Below are 22,570 nucleotides of genomic sequence, written 5' to 3'. Positions count from 1 at the left end.
TCTTGCAAGACAAAATAGGATAAGATGCTGCACTTGGGCAGTGCCAAGATTGCCCGATTACACTTGGCATGTGGAAATACCACGGAACAATATGAAGATGAAAGGTGATAATCTCTCAGTTTGGACGATGGGGTCAAGATTTGTTCACAAACTAGTGGTGCAGAAGAAGTGCACTTCCAATGTCCATTCTCCTCTTCAATATCTCTCTACCAAATTACGAGAAAATATTAAGTGGTTCGTGCGTGCCACATCACGTGCCTACGTGACGTGCATAAACTCACGTGGACCACTGATAATAGGACATGCGGCTCTAACCTGGAATAAAAAAAAAAAAAGCTATATTTCGAGTCTCCCTCCGGCGTCCTAGGAAGAAGACTCTCTCTCCTCTGTGCCTATAGGAGAAGCCGTGAGCAAAGAAGTGAAGCAATTAATGCACGCATTAATTGCTTTGTTCTCTCTCTCCCCCTCTCCCTCTCTTTTCTCTTTCACGTAAGTTTGAATGTCCATTTCTTTTTCACTCTTCTCCTTCCCTTCCCATAAGACTTCCTCTCATCTCATCCTTGTTCTTAGCTTTTCTTCTGCACTTTCGTCGTCGGTGGCTCCGCAAACCGCCAGTGAAAAGCAGAAGGTCGGTCGCAGTGGCTAGGTCCCAAGACCCCCTCCGCCTCCGCCTCAGCCTCCGCCTTCGTCCTCTGCTCGCCTCGCTCGCCCGAAAGGGAGTGAGGCAGAGGCCAAGGGGCGGGTGACTGCCCTTGACATACGAGCTTGGGGGCGAGGTTGGGAGACGGCATTTTTTTTCTTTGGTCGAAGGCGGCAGCTCCCATGGTGAGAAGGCCGTTGCTGCCGCCAAGCCCAAAGCAGCTGCAAAGCCGAAAGTTATGACGGGTGTGAAGAGAAAGGCGGCCAAGAAGCCGAAGTTGAAGCCCGCGACGAAGGCGGTGAAGACTTCTGCCAAGGCGACGCCCGGGAAGAAAGCTGTGGAGAAAGTTGCCGCCGCGAGGCTGAAGAAGATGCCGGCGAAGAAGCCAAAGAGCGTGAAGACGCGGATGAAGAAAGCCAAGAAATGAGTCAGTGCTATGTTCTTTACTAGCGTGAGGCAGAGGCCGAGGGGCGGGTGACTGCCCTCGACAAGAGCTTCGGGTTGTCGAAGTTCTTCGGGAGCAAGTACGAGCTTAGGGACAGGGTCGAGAGAGGGCATTTTTTTTTTTTTGGTTGAAGGGAGAGGACAAAATGTTATAGTTTGTCATTCGGGCTGTGTAACCTAAACAAAGTATTGTGCAAGAGCCGGCCCTCAGTTGATTTTCTCATAGATCAATATGATTTTCTATCATATGATCATTTTCTCATCTTTCACGTCTTCGACTTCCTTCCTACTTTTAATGCCAGAGAACCTCTCGTCCAAGCCCAAGCCAAATGATCCTCAGCATCGTTGTCATCATCCATCCACGCCTCATATGAACATGGCGAGATCACTAAGGTAGAAATTTGACCAGAACGCGGTGTGAAGACAGCGTCGACTTCACGTGGTCACACATCAAGTTTTACGGCCACGTCTCTCAATATGGTCACGCGAGAAACCGTGCGAGCACGTCCATTTCATAGAATCACTGAATTCGATCCATCTTGTTAAACACAGACTGATCCTTGGAATTATCAAGACGCGACGACATTTTTTCTCAATCAAAACTTGTCTCGGGCTGCCGGAAGTCCCCTTTCGATGGCTCAAATCTAATTCGGCTGCTAGGTCTCGATGGCACGGGATTCGATTTTCTCGGAGTAACAAGTGATATGTATGTATATATGAAATTTGGTAAGGCCGTTTGCCTTGTGAAATAGCAGAAGCCTAGTAGCTACGCGACCACTTGTGACCAGCAACAAAAGTTGTTTCTACGTTGTGCACAACACAAGAAACTCAAAAAAAAAAGAATAGTAAGCATAGGATACAATTTCGTAGAAGATCGTGCTTCGTTGTCAAGCTCATGATGGCCAACAAAGACGCACGAATTAGCTGTCAAAAGCTTGAAGTGGAAGACAACCCAAAGTAACACAATTCGCTGTTTGAGTTCATTTTTTGCTCATATTATCTAAACAATGCAATAAAGACAACTGATAAGAAAATTACAAGAATAAGCAACAAAACGGAGCCCAAGAATTTTCCTCTACTTGCAGTATTTTTTCTTCTTCATGCGATCAAGCTTGATTAACTGTGGTGCGCCAAGATGCCGAGGTGAAGCTCGCATTGATCGAGAAGAACCTCGAGAACCGGAAGCTCTTGTCCAGGGCAGTCACCCGCCCCTCGGCCTCTACCTCACGCTAGTAAAGAACACAGCACTGACTCACTTCTTGGCTTTCTTCATCCGCGTCTTCACGCTCTTCGGCTTCTTCGCCGGCGTCTTCTTCAGCTTCGCGGCGGCAACCTTCTGCACAGCTTTCTTCCCGGGCGTCGCGTTGGCAAAAGTCTTCACCGCCTTCGTCGCGGGCTTCAACTTCGACTTCTTGGCCGCCTTTCTCTTCACACCCGCCATAACTTTCAGCTTTGCAGCTGCTTTGGACTTGGTGGCAGCAACGGCCTTCTCGCCATGGGAGCTGCCGCCTTCAACCAAAGAAAAAAAATGTCGTCTCTCAACCTCGCCCCAAGCTCGTATGTCAAGGGCGGTCACCCGCCCCTCGACCTTTGCCTCACTCCCTTTCGGGCGCGCAAGGCGAGCAGAGGACGGAGGCGGAGGCGGAGGCAAAGGTGGAGGGGGTCTCGGGACCCAGCCACTGCGACTGACCTTCCGCTTTTCACCGGCGGTTTGCGGAGCCACCGATGACGAAAGTGAAGAAGAAAAAGCTAAGAACAAGGATGAGATGAGAGGAAGCCTTCTGGGAAGGGAAGGAGAAGAGTGAAAAAGAAATGGACATTCAAACTTACGTGAAAGAGAAAAGAGAGGGAGAGGGGGAGAGAGAGAACACAGCAATTAATGCGTTTATGCACAGAGGAGAAAGAGTGTTCTTCCTAGGGCGCCAAAAGAGAGAGACTCGAAATATAGCTTTATTTTTTTTTATTCCAGGTCAGAGCCACATGTCCTATTATCAGTGATCCACGTGAGTTTATGCACGCCACGTAGGCACGTGACGTGGCGTGCATGAACCACCGAATATTTTCTCCCAAATTACAGTCTCTCACATTTAATCGCGTGCCTTCTGCTTTGATCACGGGATGTGAAGGGAGCGTAAGGTGATTCTATTGTCAAAGTTCTCTCATTCAAGTTGCAGTATCTATTTTTGTCAGGAACGCAATTGCTAGCCTTCCTCTTTGAAGCAAAAACTCCATAAGACTTCATCAAGATTTTTCTCCAATGGTGAAGATGGTTGTGTCGACATTTGTTCTGCTCTCCATTACTTGCAAGTTCTTCCTGTGTTATGAGAGTGAATCCCTTGCAAGGATTTTCTTTCTATTTTGTTTTCATGGTATTATCTAATTCGTAAGATTAGGTGAAATTTGCCCTTTTTTTCAAGAAAAAAGCTTCTAGTTTTTAACCTATACAGTTGAAATTACACAAAAAATTACGAGGTAATCGTACTATAATATTCTCGAAAGTTTTAGAAATGACAAAACATATGAAAGTAGCTCAATTGATATAAGCGATAATTTATTTTTGCTTATTAAACTTAGTAATCTATTAAGTACTTGTTTCGATTATTCATAAAATTCTATTACGGGGATACTAATTTTTTCTTATGTTTTCACTATAATAATGTTTATAAAGAAATGAAATGGGAAAAGGAAAAGACAAAGGGAAAGTAATATCTACTTGGAACGCCCACTTCTCTTTTTGCCCCATTTCTGCTCCGACCTCGCTTCAGCATATTCCATTCTTCACTCGGTGACCTTCGAATCATGCAGAGCCTCCTCTTGCCGGCGCCGGCGTCGAGCTCCGGCACGTTCCCGGTGCCGTCGGGTCCCGCCTCATCGCCGTACCTCCGTCGCCTCGCTGCCAGAGAGCCGCCATTGCTCGTCGGCCACCGTCCTTATCTTTCCTCTCCGAATTCTCTCTCCGCCGCTGGACCGGCTCACGGATCGAACGTCTTTCCCTTGACATCCCTTTCGCCTCGCGATGCTCTCGGCTGCAGACAATCGAAGCTGTTCTCCACCTCGGTGGCCTCCTCTCCGGTTTCTCCTGCCTCCACTTCTCCGAACGACGATGCTGAGAAGGCGAAACTTGCCCAGGTTGAGTTAACTTATGTTTCGTCCCTTTATTCGGTGATTCTGTTTGGTGGGTTTGAACTTGCAAGAGCTTGAGACTGAAGGAATTGAATATTGGTTATTTTCTTGGTATACCCGCCTCCTGTAAATCGTGCTGAATGTTAGTTTTACTTCAAGTGGGATCAAATTAGATTGCTTTACATCCAAAATTCAGACTATCTTGTTTCTCTCTCTTCTGGGATTAGGGTTGTGAACTGGGCTGTAATTGTCATGTGTGAGTGTGAGGCTGTGAGTAATGGAACTGGCAACTTCATAGAACAGTGAATGTAAAAACGGAGTGTCTGTTACTGTGATCCTTGGGCAATGTTGGATCGAAGGTTAACGCCAGTCGGTTCATTCGGTTCTTATGGGTTCGGTTTAAAAGTTTTGATTTTGCCTATGATGCTGTGCAGGTAGCCAAAAGACTAGAGAATACCTCAAGGTATTTCCGGAGGTTGGGGAATTTAGGGTTTTGGGGACAGCTAGTGTGCACTGTTGTGGCTGCGGTTATTCTTTCCTTTTCCGTGGTTATAACTGGGAAGGTCACATCGCCGGCCACTTTTTACGCCACTGCTGGCGGGATAGCGGCAGCTTTCATTTCCGTCTTCTGGTCATTTGGATATATTCGGCTATCTGAGAAGCTTCGGAAAACTGCTAATGATCCCTCGAAGGTATCTAACCACGTTCCTAAGCTTCCTGTTATCAAGAGCTTGCCCTATGTATCAAGCAATAAAATTCATGTATGCAAGGAAATGCAAGTTGGCCATTCAGCATCTGCATGCTTAAATGAATTCCTCTTGAATTGCAATGCACGTGCTACCCCGCTTCCCCAAGTGTTCTTTGCGCTCACATGTGTGCCTGGCGATGGAGCTTTCCACAATGTGAAAGTGTTCCCCAAGTGTTCTTGTGCTCACAAAGTGTTCCTTAGTGTTCATCAACCTTCCTCGTGTGTTTACTCTGAATGATGACTGCTTTCAATTGAATGTCTGGTTCAGCTCTTCTCTGATCTGACATTTGTATCAACCAGCTATACAAAGCCTGTTTTGACCAATTATCCTAGCCGTGAGACTGTGTTTGTCACTCCTGATACTAATGAGTGGTGCTGTGATGATGTATGACAATATACAGGCCCCTCCTCGAGCAGATGTAGTCAAAAGTTTGAAGAATGGCATCATGTTGAACCTGTTAGGGATGGGTGCTGCTATTCTTGGTATGCAAGCAACTGTTGGGTTGTTGGTAGCAAAGGCTCTCACTTCCTCAGCGAACCCATATTACCAGGGGATTTCCCCTGGTTATAGTCCTGTTCTTGCGTTGGATGTTTTCCTTGTGCAGGTATTCGACTACTTATACTTCCAACTTTTCAATTCCATAAGGGCAGATGTAATTCTTAAATATGATATTGGGTTGTGCTGTTTAGTCCTGCTTTCCCTTACAGAGTTATTGCATTGGTTAAAGTAGGAAGGCTGGTTGGTAAGATAATGAGATTTCTGTGTAGTTCTTATTGTCATAATTGGTAATATAATTGTCCATGTGTTTTTAATGCAGGCCTCAGCAAACACAATCCTTTCTCATTTCCTGGGCCTTGTTTTCTCATTGGAGCTGTTACGCTCGGTAACATTGCCACAGACAGAAGCCATTCCTGTGCCCCGTCTTGCTTAAAATCTGTGTTTCTGTGGCAATAATTGTATCCGTAGATTCAGATAATAATGAGAATTTCGGAGCGACAGAAGGCGGAGTTCAATATCGACAAAGTCTTGTGAATCCCATGGGTCCGGCGGTTACCTCTCTTTCTTGTATACAATCCATTGCAAGGTTTGGGTAATTGAGAACCATCACTTTAGGGAGATAGCGTCTTTCTGGATAGCGTGCTTTGCAGGAATGTTCATCAGTTGTCTAAACTCTAAAGAGGAGAATTCTCCTGTTGTGTTTGCCGATGTCTTCTTAACAGTGAATGCAATCTCCACTTTTGAGAGTTGTAGACTATAACTACCATCGGTAAAGTTAATCTGTTTTTTGAGTTAAAGTCTACGTGGCATAATTAACTGTCTTTGTATTAACCTTTGTCAGTTAGTAATACTGGATGAGTTTCTAAGCTTGATGATAGTGTTCTTGAGCGAACTACTCGTGGATCCAGGAAAAAATAATGAATAAATGATCAGTGGAAGTAATGTTCTTGTGATAACTAGCTCCACGACCAGGATCATGCTTCACTTTAACCCAATATGTTAAATTTGCCGACGGCATTCTTGTACAGAGGAAAGTGTGTTGCATCTATTAAGGGATTGTGGAGTTGCAACTATATTCGAGTCTGTCTGCTAGATGTACAGGCAAATGATGCTTTCTTCCCTTTGAATCTATTCCTCGACTGTGGGTGGTGTCTTGCCTCTGCCGTTTGTCGTCGGAAGGGTTACTCGGATACTCCTGAGGTAATTGGATCACCGGTTCCTAAGTCTCTGTGGGATGGCGCAACTTCATTGTTGCGGAACTTACTGTCATTCTCTTGCGTGGAATATGGGTTTTTGATGAGTGGTTCGAGTTTGGTGCCACTTCATCATGCTGTAGATACTTCTCATCCCCTCCTCCATCTTATAGAAGATTGCGGAACGGGGTTGGTATTGTCGACTTCACCACCCCTACCAAATAGCAAATTCCTGTGCTGATTTTCTAGCCAAGAAGGCCGCAACTCAGACTCCGGAGAAACTTGTATGATTTCCGTCCCAGTGGCTTGGGCATTTTAATGTTAGCTCATAATCTAGGTGTTAGTGTTACAAATCCTAGAAGACTTTTACTTGAGCTTTGCTTTTTGTCGTTGTAATCTCTCTTGTAAGGAAAAAGAAGTACATTCAGAACGCCACGACTGTTGAAAATACATCTCACACCAAATATACAGAGGACTTCTGATAATTCAAACCCAACGCTCGCCAAAATGCAGAGGCCAATGGGCCTGAGGTCTGGCATATTATTGCCAGTATATGGTCGACCTTAACTCATCTAGATACCAGCTAACCAAAAATGATGTCACAAGAAACCATTTCCACGTCTCTGGTCACATCTTTCAAGCTACTCGAGCCCAGTACCCAACCAATGCAGGTGCCGTTTAGGAAAATCATCAAGTAGGAATCTGGAAAAGGAAAAATCTGATAAGATGCCAACGGGAGAAAAGATTCAGAAGCTCATGACGATCGTTTTACAGTGTCATAAAATAAAATTGTGACATTGAACTCCTAGCTAGTGCCATGCATTCAGGAAAAAAGAGTGTTGTCAATATGCATTCAGGAATAGACTGTAGTCAAGAATAAGTGAAGAAATCTATAATTGGTATATTCCAACCCAAGCACTTCCTGAATCTGTCATGGGTTCATACGTCAACAGAAGAAAGAGAGCACTTAAGGTCCATATATGACTTGCATTCAACAACAGTTGTCGATCCAAACAGCACCAGTCCTTCAAAGCAAATGCACCATACTAAGAGTTACTCCTAGTGACTAGTGAGTGTTGATATCACAGCCATCATCTTTTTTCCTTGCAAGTGCTCCGATCAGCCAGCTCTAACACTAAAGATTGCAAGACGTCCTCAAGTATCAAAAAACCTAAGACAATGATATGATAACAGCCTACCTTCAAAAAACAGAAATACGACACAAGAGCCTCTTAGGCACTTTGTACATCCAATCAGGCACAATGAATAGGCTTGCCAGTTTTCAAATTTCAACCTGGAAAGATCCTAATAACTTGAATTTCAACAAATTTACGATAGTTTGCCAATGTCAGCTTCTAGATATGGATATATCCGAGGGTTTAAAATTACATGACCTACTTTATGATGCTCACACCAGAAGCCACAGAGAACTTCCATTTAACAAATAGAAGATATAAAAACATGAAAATGCGACTATTGATCAATCTGTACGATAAGCTTGACTCTTAAGAGCACCCAAAAAGGATTTCAAAGTGATCATAAGTAGATATGGATGAAATGGAAAATAGGTGATGCATACAGTTTTAAGCTTGAACTGTGCAATATCAACAGGTCATTGAGTATTCAGTACAGAGTCTCATTTGTCCAGCACAGGCTCTCAGACAGAGGAAACGAGGGAGATAATGTACTTGCCTATTCAATCTTCTTTTCTTTGTTGGGAGGCACTGGAATCTTCTTCAAGACGCGTTCATCAAATCTTTTATATTGCTTTTGTAGAATGCTGTGTGTTACGCACAGTTTATCATTGATGTGGTCCTGATACTTGTCGTACACGAAAGGCACAGATAAGGCAAGAACGACCCCTGCAGGTAGCATAAAACAAAAACAATTATAACAAATCATCTCACAATTATGAAGCAATAACAAAGATGAGGCAATACGAACAAAAGCACTGGGTGTGCAGATCTCACCAATATATACTAGGGTAAGAAAGTTGAAGAGACTGCCGATGTATGAAATCGCCCCCAAGCCACAGGCAACCTGATTAGCCATGTAACAGGAAACTAATAAGCCCTTTCCAAAAAGTTGAAGGAATACAGGAAACTCGGGAGAGTAAACAAAAACCATTCATTAAACTTTCTCAAACCTGAAAGAAGAGCTTCAAGTTTCGATTGACCGTTATCTCACGTGCAATGGATAAACCATGGTTGATCCATTCTAGAATAACATCAGCAGCTTTGGCTACAGAATCCTCAGAAACCTCTAGGTCAGGGAGAGGAGGCAATGGTCTGGACATTTGCACGCAATCAAATAAAAACAAAGATAACAAGTAGATTTCATGGGGCTGTAATGCGCAACTCCTGAATGAAGAAAATGAATTTTCCCAATAGCATCCTGGAATTGCATGTTAATCAAGCCTCGGTGCTCCAAGTTCGATACATTGTTCCCAAGTTTGAGATTAAAATGCATCTACAGAAAACCTAACATTTTTCCTCCTCCTGTCAAAAACAATGGTAGTCCAGTTTTCTACATGAATCCTCCAAAAGTTGCCATTTCAGGATAAATGGATTCTCTTTTCTCCAACACCTACACCTTTATCCCCCTTTGTAAAAAAGCCAGCCCAACGACATCTCTATGCAAATAAGCATAACCAAAACTCGAAGAGACATCAAACAAGACATGAGAGAATGGAAACGCGAGGTACCGACCGATTGAGGAGGGCAGCAGATTTAGCCCAAAGGAAGAGTACGAGGACGAGGAGGAACAGAGTATTCGCGGCGAAGGACAACAGATTGTAACCGGCTCTCTCGAACAGGAACCACGTCGCCGTCGAAGAGAACAGGAGCGCGACCCCGGCGAGCCATCTTCTCCACAGAAGCAAATCAGCAACTAGCAGACAACACGGAATCAGTGAATCGATCGGACAGTCTCGTAGATCAACGATCACGTCAAACGATGGCGAGCGAAGCAATAGACTAGTCCTACTGCTAGATAAACCGACGAGACGCGATCGGCGTCCGCCTGCAGCGGAATGTACGAAACGAACGACGTTGATGAAAGGACGAGGGAGCGTTACCGGAGCCACCGCCGAGAGCTCGACGGACGTCGACGCGATGAGGCGGAGGAGTCGGAGCTCCCATGGCGTTCCCGTGTCACGATCTCCTTCGCCGATCAGACGCTACGGGACGCGAACGGCGAAAAGGTGATCGGGGAAGAGGTTAACAGATCGGGGCAGATGAAGGGAGGGAAAGAGTCTGCGAAAAGGCGGTAGGCCGATGAAAAGTTAGTTTCTACTTTCTGAAAGTGAAATGGGGCTTCCCGAATTTCCACATTTGGCCCCAGCTGTTTTTGCCCTTTTTTCAATTTCGTCCCTGATAGCAGGACTCGTGAAAGTGGTAAGTTCACGAGCATTGAGTTTTGGTCCATCTCCATGTACTAGTACTAAGAAGGCGTATAAATGTACGAGGCAAACTATAGACGGCCATAGATGGCCGCATGGTTCTACGGCTTCAAATTGTTTTGATAATCAGATTTGCATTCGCGCATGTACCAATCAAGCACATTAAGGGCCCGTTTGGTTCGGCTTTTCAAATGCAACTTGGGGGAATGCAAATACCTTTAGGTGAAAGTCACTTGGGGAAATGCAAGTGGTGTTTGGTAAAAAAAAATTTGTGAAGCTACTTTGGCCTAAGTAGTGTTTGGTAAATTTTTTTTTGTAAAGGGCTTTGGCAATTTTTATTCTTAATATTCCGATTTTGCCCCTATCACTGTTCATCTTCTTCACCGTGAGGGTGGCCGGCGAGGGTGGCCAGCGAAGGGCCGACGAGGGCGGATCTGGCCGGCGAAGGGCGTCCAAGCGAGGTCGCTCGACTTGGCGACGGCCGCCTGGGGTCGGGGCGACCGCCCGGGCGCTGCCGCTGGGTTCTGGCGATTACGGGCGGAGTCGCGCAACCCAGGCGGCGGTCGCCTGAGGTCGCGATACCCAGGCGACCGCCGCCTGGGTCGCGCGACTCCAGGCGACCGCCGACCCAGGCGACGACGCCTGGGTCAGGCGACCTCGCCGGCCCATCACCGGCCAGATCCGCCCTCGCCGGCCCTTCGCCGGCCACCCTCGCCGGCCACCCTCACGGTGAAGAAGATGAACAGTAATAGGGCAAAACCGGAAAATTGAAATTTGAGTGAGGGCAATTTGGGAAGGGAAAAATAGGCTTTCAGCATTCCAACGGCATTCCAAATGCTAACTTTCGGCTTTCCGAACTCGGAAAGCCGAACCAAACGATTCAGCATTTTGGGAAGGGGCTTTCGAGGCCGAAAGCCCCTTCCCAAAGCTGAACCAAACAGGGCCAAGAAGCCGAATTGGAACAGAAGAATGTCTTCTTGAAGGGTCTGTCCTATACGGTTGAAAAGTTCAATCACATCTGCCATGGATGGCTCAACCACTGACTACTAGTAACTAGCCCAAGCCATGACCATGAACACCAGTGAAAACAACCTGTGCACTACTGTAGTTTGCCAGACATCATGTAGCAAGATGGAAACTCCAGCATCTCTTTCTTGTCACTGAATCAACACCCTAAAACCTTACAATTTTGGGAAATTCTCGTCAAGTGTAGGCGGGGACGACGAGCTGTGCTAAGGAAAATCAATTTCCTATAACAAAGCAACCTTAACATTACAAAAATTAAGAAGAACAGGATTGATCAACTTGCTGCTTCCTCGCCATTATCCGAATCACCTTCGTCGTCATCAGAGGACTCCCCCTTCGGATGCTCTCCTCCGCCCAAGCTAGGTTTCATCTTCTTCTCCTTCTTCCTTTGCTTCTTCTTTTGGCGCTTCAAACGCTTCTTTGCTGTACGTTCCTCCGCTGCTTTCAATCTCTCTTCCCTTCTCATCATATATTCGGCCATTTCTTTCCTTTTCTGGTAATCAGCGTCCATTCTTGCTAGCCGGTCTTGCTCCTTCCGTCTCATCTGCCGATACTGTTGCAAGCATAATTTGCAAATAATAGGTAACAAATCAGATAGTGTATCAAGTAACAGAATATCAATGAAATAAAGAAGCCATCTATTCCCATAAAATGAAATGAAAGAAAAAACCTTCCAATTGAATTGCCATATCACAACCAATAAGACGAGTTTATCTAAACAGAACATGGCAGAATAATAAACAATATCCATTAAACAAAGAAGTGCACCTCATCAATAGTGTCAGTGTCAGTAATGAGCACCATAGACATCTCATTCCAGTAAAAGTTCAGAATGCTAAATGCAATACAAGAGAATATCTATCCATATAATGTTCTTGATTCACTGGCCAAAAGGGACAGCTCTTATGTTAATGTGATACCCAATTAACTTAAGCATGTATTTCTAACTTGACAAAGTATCATGTTTCCCTTTCAACTCACTTTCGGTAATATTCCTACGACTTCAGTAAAAAATTATACCATAAACTTTGTCTATTTGATCACATAGATATGCCATAAACAATAAAGACAAGCTCCTCCCTTCGGCATAGTTAAAACCACATCAGGCGCACATCCTCAAAAATGGTAATGATGGGGAGGTTAGATCACTAGATATGTACATTACACAAATTTACGAAGTTAGGCAGGCTAGTGCCAATCATACTAACGGGAATTGAACATCTAGATGCAGAATGAAACAAAATAAGGAAACAGAAGTATAAACATCACAATTACAAAAGGGAATGATTGAAGCTCGAAGGCAGGAGTAGAAACAGCTTTAGGATTGCAAGTAAAGCCTACAACAGCAATGCACCGCCGCAGACGGTTTCTAAGAGGCCAGATCAATGTCTCTCTTTTTGCTCTCATAAGAATTAAGATATCTTAAAAAAAGGCAATTCGCAAGTAATGGCCATGACCTCGAATCTACATCCACCACTATCATCTTACTGCAGAAAAGTTTCAGCTAAGATCAAGAAGCACTGCACACACTGGACACAACCACAACATCAAGTGTCCACTACCAATCTGAATCTCAGATTACCTCAACACCACAGATTATTCAAACAACTTTCCCCCCTCTTTTGCTCAAAGTGGCCAGCAGATTTCATCAAACCACCGAATTCATGACAAACTCACCCCTTCTTAAGCGGTGATACAAAAGCAATCTACCAATCTGAATCTAAGAGCACCTCAAAGTCAAAGAGTATCCAAACATTGTATTCATGACAAATTCACCCATTATTAAGCTGTGATACCGCACGCAAGGTCACTGTAGCACGGCGACCCTAAATGAAAAAAAAATCCAAAATTTAGAACTTGGGGAAACTGACCTGATGAAAATCGCCGGACCCTGAACCAGCAGAACTCCCGGAGGTGTTACTAACACGGACGGGAACATTCTCTATGATCCGCCTCAGCTTAACCTCCAGGTCCTCCTCTTCCTCCTGGAGCAGCGGCGCGGTGTACTCCACGATCGCGGTGGAGCCGCCGCCAGCCGGGGGCCTCGGCGGGAGCGCCGACATCGGCTTCTCCGCCGCCGCCACCAGCTGCAGGTCTCCGTCCCTGGGTTTGCCCGTCGACATGCGTTGCAATCAGAAAAGCCCTAATCCCCGAGGGCCCAATTTTAGGGTTTTCCCCCAATTCTCCCGGCCGGGAGTAAGAAATCCAGCTACAGAAGTCCGGATGGTTTGATCGGAAGGTCGATGAAGAACGAAAATGCGATTCGATTAGACGACTGAACTGGGATTGAAGCCGGAGATACGGCGATCACGAGCGATAATGGATTCGGATTCAGTGACGCTACCATCTTTTTCCGGTTAATTCCCAAAAAAGGCACAAACTTTAAATCGAGGACAGTTTTGCCCGAACCTTTTTTTAATCCCGTAAAAAAGCACCAATATTAGGTCGAATGATAATTCTGGCTCCAAATTTTTTTTGTCTCATAAAAAATCAACAACTTTCACCATGATCCCAAATCTAGCCTTTCGTTGACTTTCTGTCTGAAGTCACCCTTGTTTAAGAAAATAAGTTATGATGGTGAGCCCGACAAATTTCATCCATGGCGTCTGTCGACGAGTGGTGGTCAATAGCTTTAGATTACGACAAAACGACGAACTCTGGTCAGAGAGATTCAATCTAGAGTTATTTTTGACTTACCGGTGAAGTGAAAGAGATGAACAGTTTCACCGTTATTCTTCAAGTTGTGGCTCAAAGAATAAGATAATGAATAGTGCTTTAAATCCAGTCAGCAAGTCACGTGGATTTATTGTTAAGGTGGAATAGTCAAGTTGGATAATCAATAGTTTTAAGTCAATGGGGTCAAATTTGAGATTTAAGTTAAAGTTAATGCTTTTTTACGTGACAAAAAAAAATTGGGGCCACAATTGTCACTCGACCTAAAGTTGGTGTTTTTTTACGGGACAAAAAAAGTTCGAGCCAGAATTGTCCTTCGATCTAAAGTTGATGCTTTTTTACGGGACAAAACAAAAGTTCGGTCCAAAATTATCCCTTGAGCTAAAATTGGTGTTTTTTTTTTTAATTAACCCCTTCTTTTTCCCTCCATTTTGGTCCCTTCGTGCATGAATGCTTTTCATAGAGTGAAAGAGTGATTGGGCCTTGTTTGTATCCAGTGCCGTGCCTGTTCGATGCAATTGTAAAATTAACTTGATGATTATCAAATTTTTGGTACATGTTTACTAGCAAATTTATTTAACTAAATCTCCATTTATTTCATGAAAAATATTATTTTTTGAAAAAATGTTTTTTAGAATTTTTTTTTATGTTTGGCTAATACCTGCGAACGAATTGGAAAATATTTTCTATGGTTTGGAAAAGAAAATCTAATTTGGTTTTCTTACACACACGTACACTGTTTGTGTGCCAATACTTGCGCACGGACAATCGGGAAACCAAGCATAGGAACCTTGATCTTGGCTCAAGCCTCAATGGACCCCCACCTGAGCACGGGCACTTGGGTCCCCAGCAAGAGCATAGGCATCGGTCCCAAGTCCACAGAGGTCGAGCCCGAAGCCCCGGTACTTGTGCCCGGATCCCTGGCACCCGAGCTCTGGTCCACAAAAGTTGAGCGCGAGACCTCAGTGCCCGAGCCTAAGCTCAAGTCCATAGAGGCCAGCCTAAGGATCTTGCATTCGGGCTCGAGTCCCCAACACTCGAGCCCTGGTCTATTGAGGATGGGCCCGAGACGCTAATGCTCGTGCCCAATCCTTGATGACCAGGCCCACGTCCTTAGTGCCCAAGCCTAGATCCGCAAAGTCCAGGTCCGGTCTATCGAGGCCGGGCTCAAGCCGTGCCCGTTCTCGAGTCGTTAGTGCCCGGCCTCAAGACCTCAATGCCCATGCCCAAATCCCTAACATCTGGGCCTGAACCTCGATGGACCCGGGCACAAGCACCAAGGTCCCATGAGTCGTGGCCTCAATGGACCCAAGCTTGGGCGCAAGGCATCCGGGCATGGGCATTAGGGTGTTGGGTTCGACTTTGATGGATCGAGACCTGACCTTGGTGGATCCAGGCCCAAGTGTCGGGGGCCTAGGCATTAGGGTCCCGAGCCTCGACCTCAATGGGCCTAGGCTCGGTATTGAGGGATCTAGGCACGAGTGCTATGGTCCTGGGCTTGGCCTTGATGGATCCAAGCTTAGGCCCTAGGGACCTAAGCATGGGCACCAACGACCCGGATTCCTAGGCAGCGAACTCCGGGCCTTAGCCTTGATGGACTCAGGCTCGGACGCAAGAGATCCGAGCATAGGCACTAGGGACTCGAGCTTGAGCACTAGGGATCTTAGCACAACCTCTATGGACCCGGGCCCAAGTGCGGGGGACCCAAGCATGGGTCGTAGGGTCCCGTGCTCAGCCTTTATGGACCCGAGTCCAAGTATCTAGGCATTGGGCATGGGAACCGGGGCCTTGTGCCTGACCTCGATGGATCCAGGCATTGGCGCTAGGGACCCGGGCACTAGCACCGGGATTTTATGAATTGTTTGGGATTTTTTTTAGTGGGAGTTGATTTTTGGGATACTCTTCTTTTTAGTGGACGATGATTTTCTATTCCGTTTAATACCCGCACAAAATCTCAAATATTTTTTCATTACTCATAAATTTCACAGCTAGCTTTATTCACATGCATTTTTTTTAAGTGGTCGGCTGGTGTTGGGGCAAGTTTTCACAAACCTAGTCCTAGTTTACTTCTCCGGATGATCTTGATGGCACAAAGTATTTTACTATTGAAGTGCTCCCAGCGCACGAATTAACAGTTTTGATGGACGTGACTTAAGATGTAGACACCCACGGAGATAGAGAATATCTATCTTAGTTTTTCATTCCGAGGCTCTGTGTTGATGTGAACCATATTCAAATGACTCGGTGTCAGAACAAGAAAGATCTCTCGTGCCGTTGGGCCTCATCTCGTGTTCGACTTCTCTAAACTCAATGGATAATCTAGGGGAAAATTACAAAAAAAGTCTTAAGCCTATTGTATTTGTATCAATTCAATCTTGAACTTTTCAATTTAGTCAATTTAAACCTAAACATTTTGACGATTTGCCAATTTAGTCCTTCCGGCCAATTTTGATCAACAATCGCTGGTGTGGATGCCGGCAGCTGTCGCGAGATTTCCCCGATAATTTAGCATAACTCGTATATGAAGCTTTACACAATGCATTCTTTTTCAGTTGGGCCGGTTGGCCTCTAATGCTCTACTTCTGAAAACCCAAAATTTCAACATTTCTTGATTAGCTCTCAAGGAAAATCTCTTGAAAGAACGGCGTCCCGCGCTTAATCTCGATAGAAGTCGAGTAACTTTCTTTCTTTAGTCGATTCATTCATCACGTACGCGCAGTTTACAAATTTAACTTAGCGCATAAAGTTTTGACATCACGACGGTCAATCACGAGAGACAGACCAATGCTATCTAACTCCTGCCTAGCCATAGCCATGGCCTCAACATTGTCGTTTCCAAAGCAATGGCTCCTAACACTAAAAGAAAACCAAGTTCATTCCATGGTCGACGCGAATCCACGAGCGGTGGTCAAAGAATCGAGATGCTCCTTGAGAGTACGGAATATAAACGCAGTCCCTTCCCTTCTGATGATACGTCGTGAAGCACGTGCGAGATTCGCCAGGCACGTGCATCATTTCCCGATGTAGTTTTTGGTATTGCGGCGAATTTATCCACGATGCATCGAGGTGCGTTCATCGGAGAACTGGCTTTTCGCCAATTTCATCGACTGTTGTAGTCGCCCGAAAAGACGGAGGAAGAGCACAATCCGAACGGCTGATGAGATCACGGATTCGAAGATTTCTAGTGATTGAGGCAAATGTGACGAAGGAGCGCATGTGCCTTGGAACCCCAAAGCCAGTGAGAATTTCAGTCAGCGAGAATCGCACTGCATATCAAATCGCATGTCGAATTCGACCCAAAAAAAAAAAATCTCATGTCAAATGAATTGTATTCTCTTTTATCAAAGAAATCTCTTTGTTGCGGCTTTCGCGACGATTCCAGATCAGTAAGCTTGTGGCTACAACTATTGTCAGCAACTCCGAAACCAAGATATCTCTTAACACCATGTAGCACATAACAGGCGACGATTATCGCTCGGCGATGAAGCCGTAGGGTCTCTTCGAGAGAGCGCAAACACGTCCTACATAAAATCCGATATCGTTTTGGAATTCCAAGAAGCTATGTAGTGGACGTGGATATGTATAATCTAATTTGATCCGAGGATTCTGACATGTTGAACAATCTGTGAAGAAGCCAAGCACATGTGCACTGCCTGGGGAAAGAGATGCGCATCATTAACCACACTTGGTGGGGCTCCTGTTATATCTGGTCAATTAGATCCCACGTTGTTTCTGTCTTATCCCCTCATCTTTATCAAATCTATGCGTAGATACATATGTACAAATATATATTTCCAAGTGCTACCAACACCATGTTCATTTTCAAAGATTTAGCTGATGAGTTTCCCCATCCTCCATCGTTGGTTAGTTGAAGCATAGTGTTTGAATATAGATATTGCGGGAAAATTATCAAAAAAGTCATAAATTGATTGTACGGATATTAATTTAGTAATAAATTTTTCAATTTGGCCAATTTAGTTGTAAAACTTTTAACAATTTATCAATGTAGTTCTTCCAGTCAATTTTGGCGAGTAATCGTTGACGTGGACACCGATTATCCTACATGACATAGCCGGCATTGACGTAAACGAATTTTACACTGTTTTGAACATATTTTGAATTTTTTCTTTTCTTTCCTTTTCTTTTTTCTATTTTCCACCCCTGGTCGCCAGGGCCTCTCGACAATGGCCGACGAAGGTCATTGGCCATAAGGTTGTAGGTCTGGCAAGGATGACGCTCGCCTGTGGCTAGCCATCTCCGCCGGCCATTGCTAAGGCTCCGGCGACTAGCGGAAGAAAATAGGGAAAAAGAAAAAGAAAACAAAAAAATCATAAAGTTTTACAGAGATTATAAAAATTATCCACGTCAGTGCCGACCAAGTCATGTGGAACGATCAATGCTGACGGGACCGCCATGTCGGCGATTTCCGGTCAAAATTAGCTGGAAAGACTATATTGATAAATTGTCAAAAGATTTATGGCTAAATTGGCCAAATTAAAAAGTTTAAGACCAAATTAACATCCGTATAATGGGTTTAAAACCTTTTTTCGTAACCATATTGCCATCAAGATAAGGATAAATTCAAGCGCGTACCCAAGTTATGCTCATGCTTTGGAACGTTGTTGACCATTTTACTCGCGGATAAGTCGAATGATTTAGAAGGCTTGGCTACTCAACATTAGCAAAAAAAAGACACAAACCTTTTCATTGTCTAATAGCATCACTCTTAAAGGGTTGTAGCATTGGTAAAATTCAGAGGATTGATCTACTACGTGCCTACGTGATACCCAGGGTGTTACATTCTATATTCTGCCACAATCCCTTTTAAGCCAAATTTTATTTTGGTCTGAATTTAAGCCAATTATATAACGAAAATTTGATGCGCAAAAACTTTTCATATACTCAAACGAAAAAATTGTTGAGGGCAGTCGCATATCAAGGCATATAAAATGGCAGTGCGAGAACGTGAATGAAGTTAATGTCCTACTATGTTATTCTAAGAGAGTGTGAAGCTAGTTACTTGACAACTTAAACGACTTTTAAATTTCAATGCCACCTTACTTAGGGCCCGTTTGGTTCGACTTTGGGGGAATGCAAATACCTTTGGGCTAAAGGGGTTTTTCGAAATGCAAGTAGTGTTTGCTAAGTGTTTTTTAAAATCAACTTGGGCTAAAAGACTTTTGCTAATTTTTTTTTTAAAAAAAAAGCTCTGGTGGAGCTAAACCGGCGGCCACTGCCGCCGGCCAGATCTGGTCGCCGGCCAACCGCCGATGGCCAGATTTGGTCGCCGGCCACCACCGCCTAGGGGTCGCGCGACCCTCGGGAGACAGGTCGCTGACTTGGGGGTCGCGCGACCCCTGAGGCGACGGCCGCTAAAGTCGACCCTCGGCCGTCGGCCGGGGGTCGTGCGACCCTCGCCGACCGCGCCTCGCCGGACCTCGGGCGTCACCCGGGTCGCGCGACCCAAGCAACACTTGGCCTGGGTCGCGCGACCCCAGCGACGCCCAAGGTCCGACAACCCCAGGTGGCGATCGCCAAGGTTGCGCGACCCCCAAGCGGTGGTCGCCAGGGTCGAGCTAGCCCTCAGGCGGCGGACGCCAGACCTCGGTCTGGGGAAGATGAACAGTGTCGATGAACAGTACAAGTTGCATTCCGAAAATGCAACTTCCCAAAACACCTCCGGTGGAGCATTGGCCAAAGGTCCTTTAGGGAGCATTCCAAATGCAATTGCATCTCCCCAAAGTGAGTAAAAAAAATTGCCAAACACCATTTGCATTTGGCCAATGGACTTTAGAGCCCAAATGAGCATTCCAAATGTTGAACCAAACAGTGCCTCAGTCTCAAGGTGGCATGACGTCCAAGGTCGATCTAATGTCCCATTGATGGAATCTCCTTGTTTTGGTTGAAATGCCGTGTCAATTTTAGAACTTAAATGCAAAAACGAAAACCCTATCCTCATGTCTTAGCAAGTTATGATCACGTACATCTAGTCGTGATACTTCTGAAAAAGATACCATGACAAGCAAAAACCTAAAAAATTTTGTACCAACATTTGAGATCTATTACTTTGTGGTCCAGCAACTATCAATCCACGAGGAATGACTTATCAAGCAATTGTTGAAGCATATGCCAGGGTATACCAGAAAATTATGATCCTAACTCTTTATGCCTTAGTCCAAATAAGTTTCAATACCAGATGACATTGCTTCACCTGCATGGATCCATTCAGATATCACATTCACATGAGAATAACACCACATAAATAAAAAAAGCCTGCACAATTACACCACCTCAATAAATTACACCACCTCCAATAACAACTAGTGATACTTAGATATGCAGGTCAAGTTTCATCAACTTCATTGGAAGTTCTTCAAAGACTGAAGAATTATTTCCAAGGAAAAGGATGCGCTAGCCGCATGGTGGGGAAGGAGACCTCCAGCACACTAAGAAAGTACAAAGCAACAGTGAAAATTCAACCTCTACATTATTCTACTAACACATGTTTATCTTGCTAAAAACATAGACCTGTACACAATAGTGGCCAATCACAGATGCCTCCAAAGCCACCATATCTCAGCAGCCACCGCTTGACAGTCAATTAAGATCTGTTCAAAACCCAACTCATGTCAGCCACTAAGTCCTCCCAGATTGCAGTTGGGGGTGATGTTCCGCCGGAATTGAACTCGACGAAATGGCTGGCCAAAAGGAGGAGGAACCCCAAGACCAGGTAGGCGGTCATAATCTCCACCTAGAATTCCTGGAACAATGAAAGGGTTCGGATCCCTCCTGATCCCAAAGTAGAAACGCCCGTCCACACGACGCCACCAACGAATCTCCCTCTTCCTCTTCTTCTTCTTCACCTCCGATGTGAAAGTCTGCTTCCAATTGATCGTCTCTCGGCTTTCTATCCGCGGTCCAAACTCCTCAACATACTTCTGCTTCCACAAGTCATCATTAGATGTCAAATACCGAAGTTCCGAACATACACACCCTACTCTCGCAAGGTCGATACCAGAAAGCGATTCGATAATCTTGAGCTTCAGTTTCGTTGGAAGGCGTGTAAAACAGGATGGAAGCGGCAAACCAACCCTCTCGGTCAGGTCTATTAACAGAGGCAATGCCAAACCGCCTTTCACAATCCTCCAAAACTCAAACACTTCCTTTTCGGAACTCAAACTCGAAGAGCCACCATCCTCATTCCCTTCCACACTGTCCTTCGCCCACATCACGTCTATAATAGGAGCAAACCTACGCTCATCCAAACAGATCCTACGCAACCCCGACTTGGCCTTAGCCAGAGACCCATACACAGTTATGAAATGACCTAGACTCTGAAACTTCAGAACAGCACTCTCAGGCATATTCAGACTCTGTGTCCTATCCACAACAAGCTCGGGCAGACTGTACTGCGACGAGATGGTAAAGGCCCTAGACGGCCATTCACCAGGGAGATGAAACCGGTCGGCACGCATTCCGGTCACCGGATCGACCGCGACGAAACCGGATTCCAGCAGGACCGCGTGCACCGCAATAACCAGAAGCCTATGGTCACCGCCGTCGCCATCCAGTTCTTCCCTCAAAACCCTCCTCAGAAAGTAAGGCTCGGAGAACCTACTGCGAACCACAACCGACCCATCCCCGGCGACGAAACCCTCCCCATCAAAATCATCACTTCCAGAGACAGAATTTCCTCGCTCCTTGGCGCTTCCCGAAGCATCAACTTCCCGCGCATCATCTTCAGGAACCGAATCGATCATCTCCGAATGTGGCGAACCTTCGGAATCCATGTCCGCGTGACCTCGAGAGACCCGATTCGATACACCTGCAGAGAAATTGGGGTTCGAGGAGCTATCATCTCCCCGACTGAGGGAGTAATAGACGAGGTCGCCGGACGCGAGGCCGAGGGACTGGAGGGAACCGGCGGGGTCCGGCGACCGGAGCTCGTCGGTGCGGTTGAGGGAGAGGCGGAGGGAGGAGCCGGGAGGCGGCGGCGGAGGGGGGAGGCGGTCGGCGAGGATCTGGCGGAGCTGGGGGAGGGAGCAGGGGTCGGGGACGTCGAGCTTGAGGGTTTCCTTGGATTCCAGAGATCGGAGCCGGAGCTTCACGATGACGACGATGATCAACAGCAGAGACGTTTCATCTGTTCTTGGGGAAGGGGACGAAGAAGTCAAAGTTCCCATCTTTAAAGAGGAAGATGAAGACCACCGCCTTCGGGCCCATTACAAGTTTGTTTCAGGCCCAATAACCATCAGAATCAGTTCCAAACTTCGCCACTAAAAGGAATGCCTAACGTTCTCATGCATTTCCCATTTATGGTTTTTGCCCGAACTAGGGGCGAGCATGGCTTCGGTGTACACTTCAGAACCGGAATATTGGACCAGTGGGAACCTGTTCGATTTCTGATTTTAAGGTATGCACGGTAGATTTTAGCCATTACTTCCTATTGCTTCCCTTTGAGAGATCCCTGTTCCTATCTGGTATTCTCATTCGAGACTTTGTTGTATCCTCGGGGATTTCTGCCGGTAACTATTAACAACGTTGTGCGTTCAAATAATTCTTTAAAGAGAGTATTATTACACCTCAAAGTCTGACTCCATTGTTCTTCCCGATCGACGTTGATACTTTCCTAACAAAAGTCTTTCTTTTTTCCCTATAATATACTCCAAAGATACAATGAAGCGAACAATCGGAGAAAACCTTTAGAGGTAGAACCTAGTTTTACGAATAAGACGAGCGCCTGATGACAACGCAAGACCCTTGCAAAACTATGATAGATGGAGCATACTGTACCGCCAGTAAAACGAGTCTAGACAATACATAT

General features: G+C 45.5%; 4 protein-coding genes across 8 annotated transcripts; 1 reads left to right on the top strand and 3 right to left on the bottom strand.

Annotated features, from left to right (window-relative positions):
- Positions 1-3,658: 3,658 nt before the first annotated feature.
- On the bottom strand, positions 3,659-9,931 carry LOC115667451 (reticulon-like protein B11). Of its 5 annotated transcripts, none has more exons than XM_056304934.1 (6): positions 9,724-9,931; positions 9,356-9,536; positions 8,794-8,935; positions 8,618-8,687; positions 8,340-8,509; positions 3,659-4,331 (listed from the first exon to the last, which is right to left on the bottom strand). In XM_056304934.1, exons 1-5 carry the CDS (start codon positions 9,785-9,787, stop codon positions 8,340-8,342), a joined length of 627 nt encoding a protein of 208 aa, XP_056160909.1. In that variant the 5' UTR covers positions 9,788-9,931; the 3' UTR covers positions 3,659-4,331. The 5 variants fall into 5 exon arrangements, with proteins under 5 accessions (XP_056160909.1, XP_030444886.1, XP_030444889.1 ...); XM_030589026.2 differs by lacking the exon at positions 3,659-4,331 and adding an exon at positions 7,050-7,349; XM_030589029.2 differs by lacking the exon at positions 3,659-4,331 and adding an exon at positions 7,050-7,365 and having other exon boundaries at positions 9,724-9,930.
- Positions 3,884-6,251, top strand: LOC115667449 (protein TIC 21, chloroplastic). The gene is made up of 4 exons (XM_056304932.1): positions 3,884-4,213; positions 4,642-4,899; positions 5,357-5,560; positions 5,774-6,251. Exons 1-4 carry the CDS (start codon positions 3,884-3,886, stop codon positions 5,885-5,887), a joined length of 906 nt encoding a protein of 301 aa, XP_056160907.1. The 3' UTR covers positions 5,888-6,251.
- Positions 9,932-11,003: 1,072 nt separating the features above from the next.
- Positions 11,004-13,395, bottom strand: LOC115665875 (uncharacterized). The gene is made up of 2 exons (XM_030587697.2): positions 12,945-13,395; positions 11,004-11,626 (listed from the first exon to the last, which is right to left on the bottom strand). Exons 1-2 carry the CDS (start codon positions 13,194-13,196, stop codon positions 11,348-11,350), a joined length of 531 nt encoding a protein of 176 aa, XP_030443557.1. The 5' UTR covers positions 13,197-13,395; the 3' UTR covers positions 11,004-11,347.
- Positions 13,396-20,055: 6,660 nt separating this feature from the next.
- On the bottom strand, positions 20,056-21,929 carry LOC115665660 (F-box protein SKIP22-like). The gene has a single exon (XM_030587512.2). The coding sequence runs from the start codon at positions 21,927-21,929 to the stop codon at positions 20,376-20,378; it is 1,554 nt and encodes a 517-aa protein (XP_030443372.2). The 3' UTR covers positions 20,056-20,375.
- Between the last annotated feature and the right edge of the window lie 641 nt (positions 21,930-22,570).

Source organism: Syzygium oleosum, unplaced genomic scaffold, assembly GCF_021117445.2.
Source record: "Syzygium oleosum isolate NSW1041296 unplaced genomic scaffold, Sole_v2.1 Sole_v2.33, whole genome shotgun sequence".
Classification (NCBI taxonomy): domain Eukaryota; kingdom Viridiplantae; phylum Streptophyta; class Magnoliopsida; order Myrtales; family Myrtaceae; genus Syzygium; species Syzygium oleosum.
Note: the sequence above shows the minus strand (reverse complement) of the source record. Positions and strands in the feature narration are given on the sequence as shown.

What these genes read in the sequence shown, in the direction of transcription:
- LOC115667449 (XM_056304932.1), top strand. Translation starts at nt 3,884, where the DNA reads ATGCAGAGCCTCCTCTTGCCGGCGCCGGCGTCGAGCTCCGGCACGTTC. An exon ending in AGAAGGCGAAACTTGCCCAG is followed by an intron (nt 4,214 to 4,641) that starts GTTGAGTTAACT and finishes GATGCTGTGCAG; the next exon opens with GTAGCCAAAAGACTAGAGAA. An exon ending in TGGATGTTTTCCTTGTGCAG is followed by an intron (nt 5,561 to 5,773) that starts GTATTCGACTAC and finishes TTTTTAATGCAG; the next exon opens with GCCTCAGCAAACACAATCCT.
- LOC115667451 (XM_056304934.1), bottom strand. Translation starts at nt 9,787, where the DNA reads ATGGGAGCTCCGACTCCTCCGCCTCATCGCGTCGACGTCCGTCGAGCT. An exon ending in AGCTCTCGGCGGTGGCTCCG is followed by an intron (nt 9,537 to 9,723) that starts GTAACGCTCCCT and finishes GTTGTCTGCTAG; the next exon opens with TTGCTGATTTGCTTCTGTGG. An exon ending in TCTTACCCTAGTATATATTG is followed by an intron (nt 8,510 to 8,617) that starts GTGAGATCTGCA and finishes TGCTACCTGCAG; the next exon opens with GGGTCGTTCTTGCCTTATCT.
- LOC115665875 (XM_030587697.2), bottom strand. Translation starts at nt 13,196, where the DNA reads ATGTCGACGGGCAAACCCAGGGACGGAGACCTGCAGCTGGTGGCGGCG. An exon ending in GGTCCGGCGATTTTCATCAG is followed by an intron (nt 11,627 to 12,944) that starts GTCAGTTTCCCC and finishes TGCTTGCAACAG; the next exon opens with TATCGGCAGATGAGACGGAA.
- LOC115665660 (XM_030587512.2), bottom strand. Translation starts at nt 21,929, where the DNA reads ATGGGAACTTTGACTTCTTCGTCCCCTTCCCCAAGAACAGATGAAACG.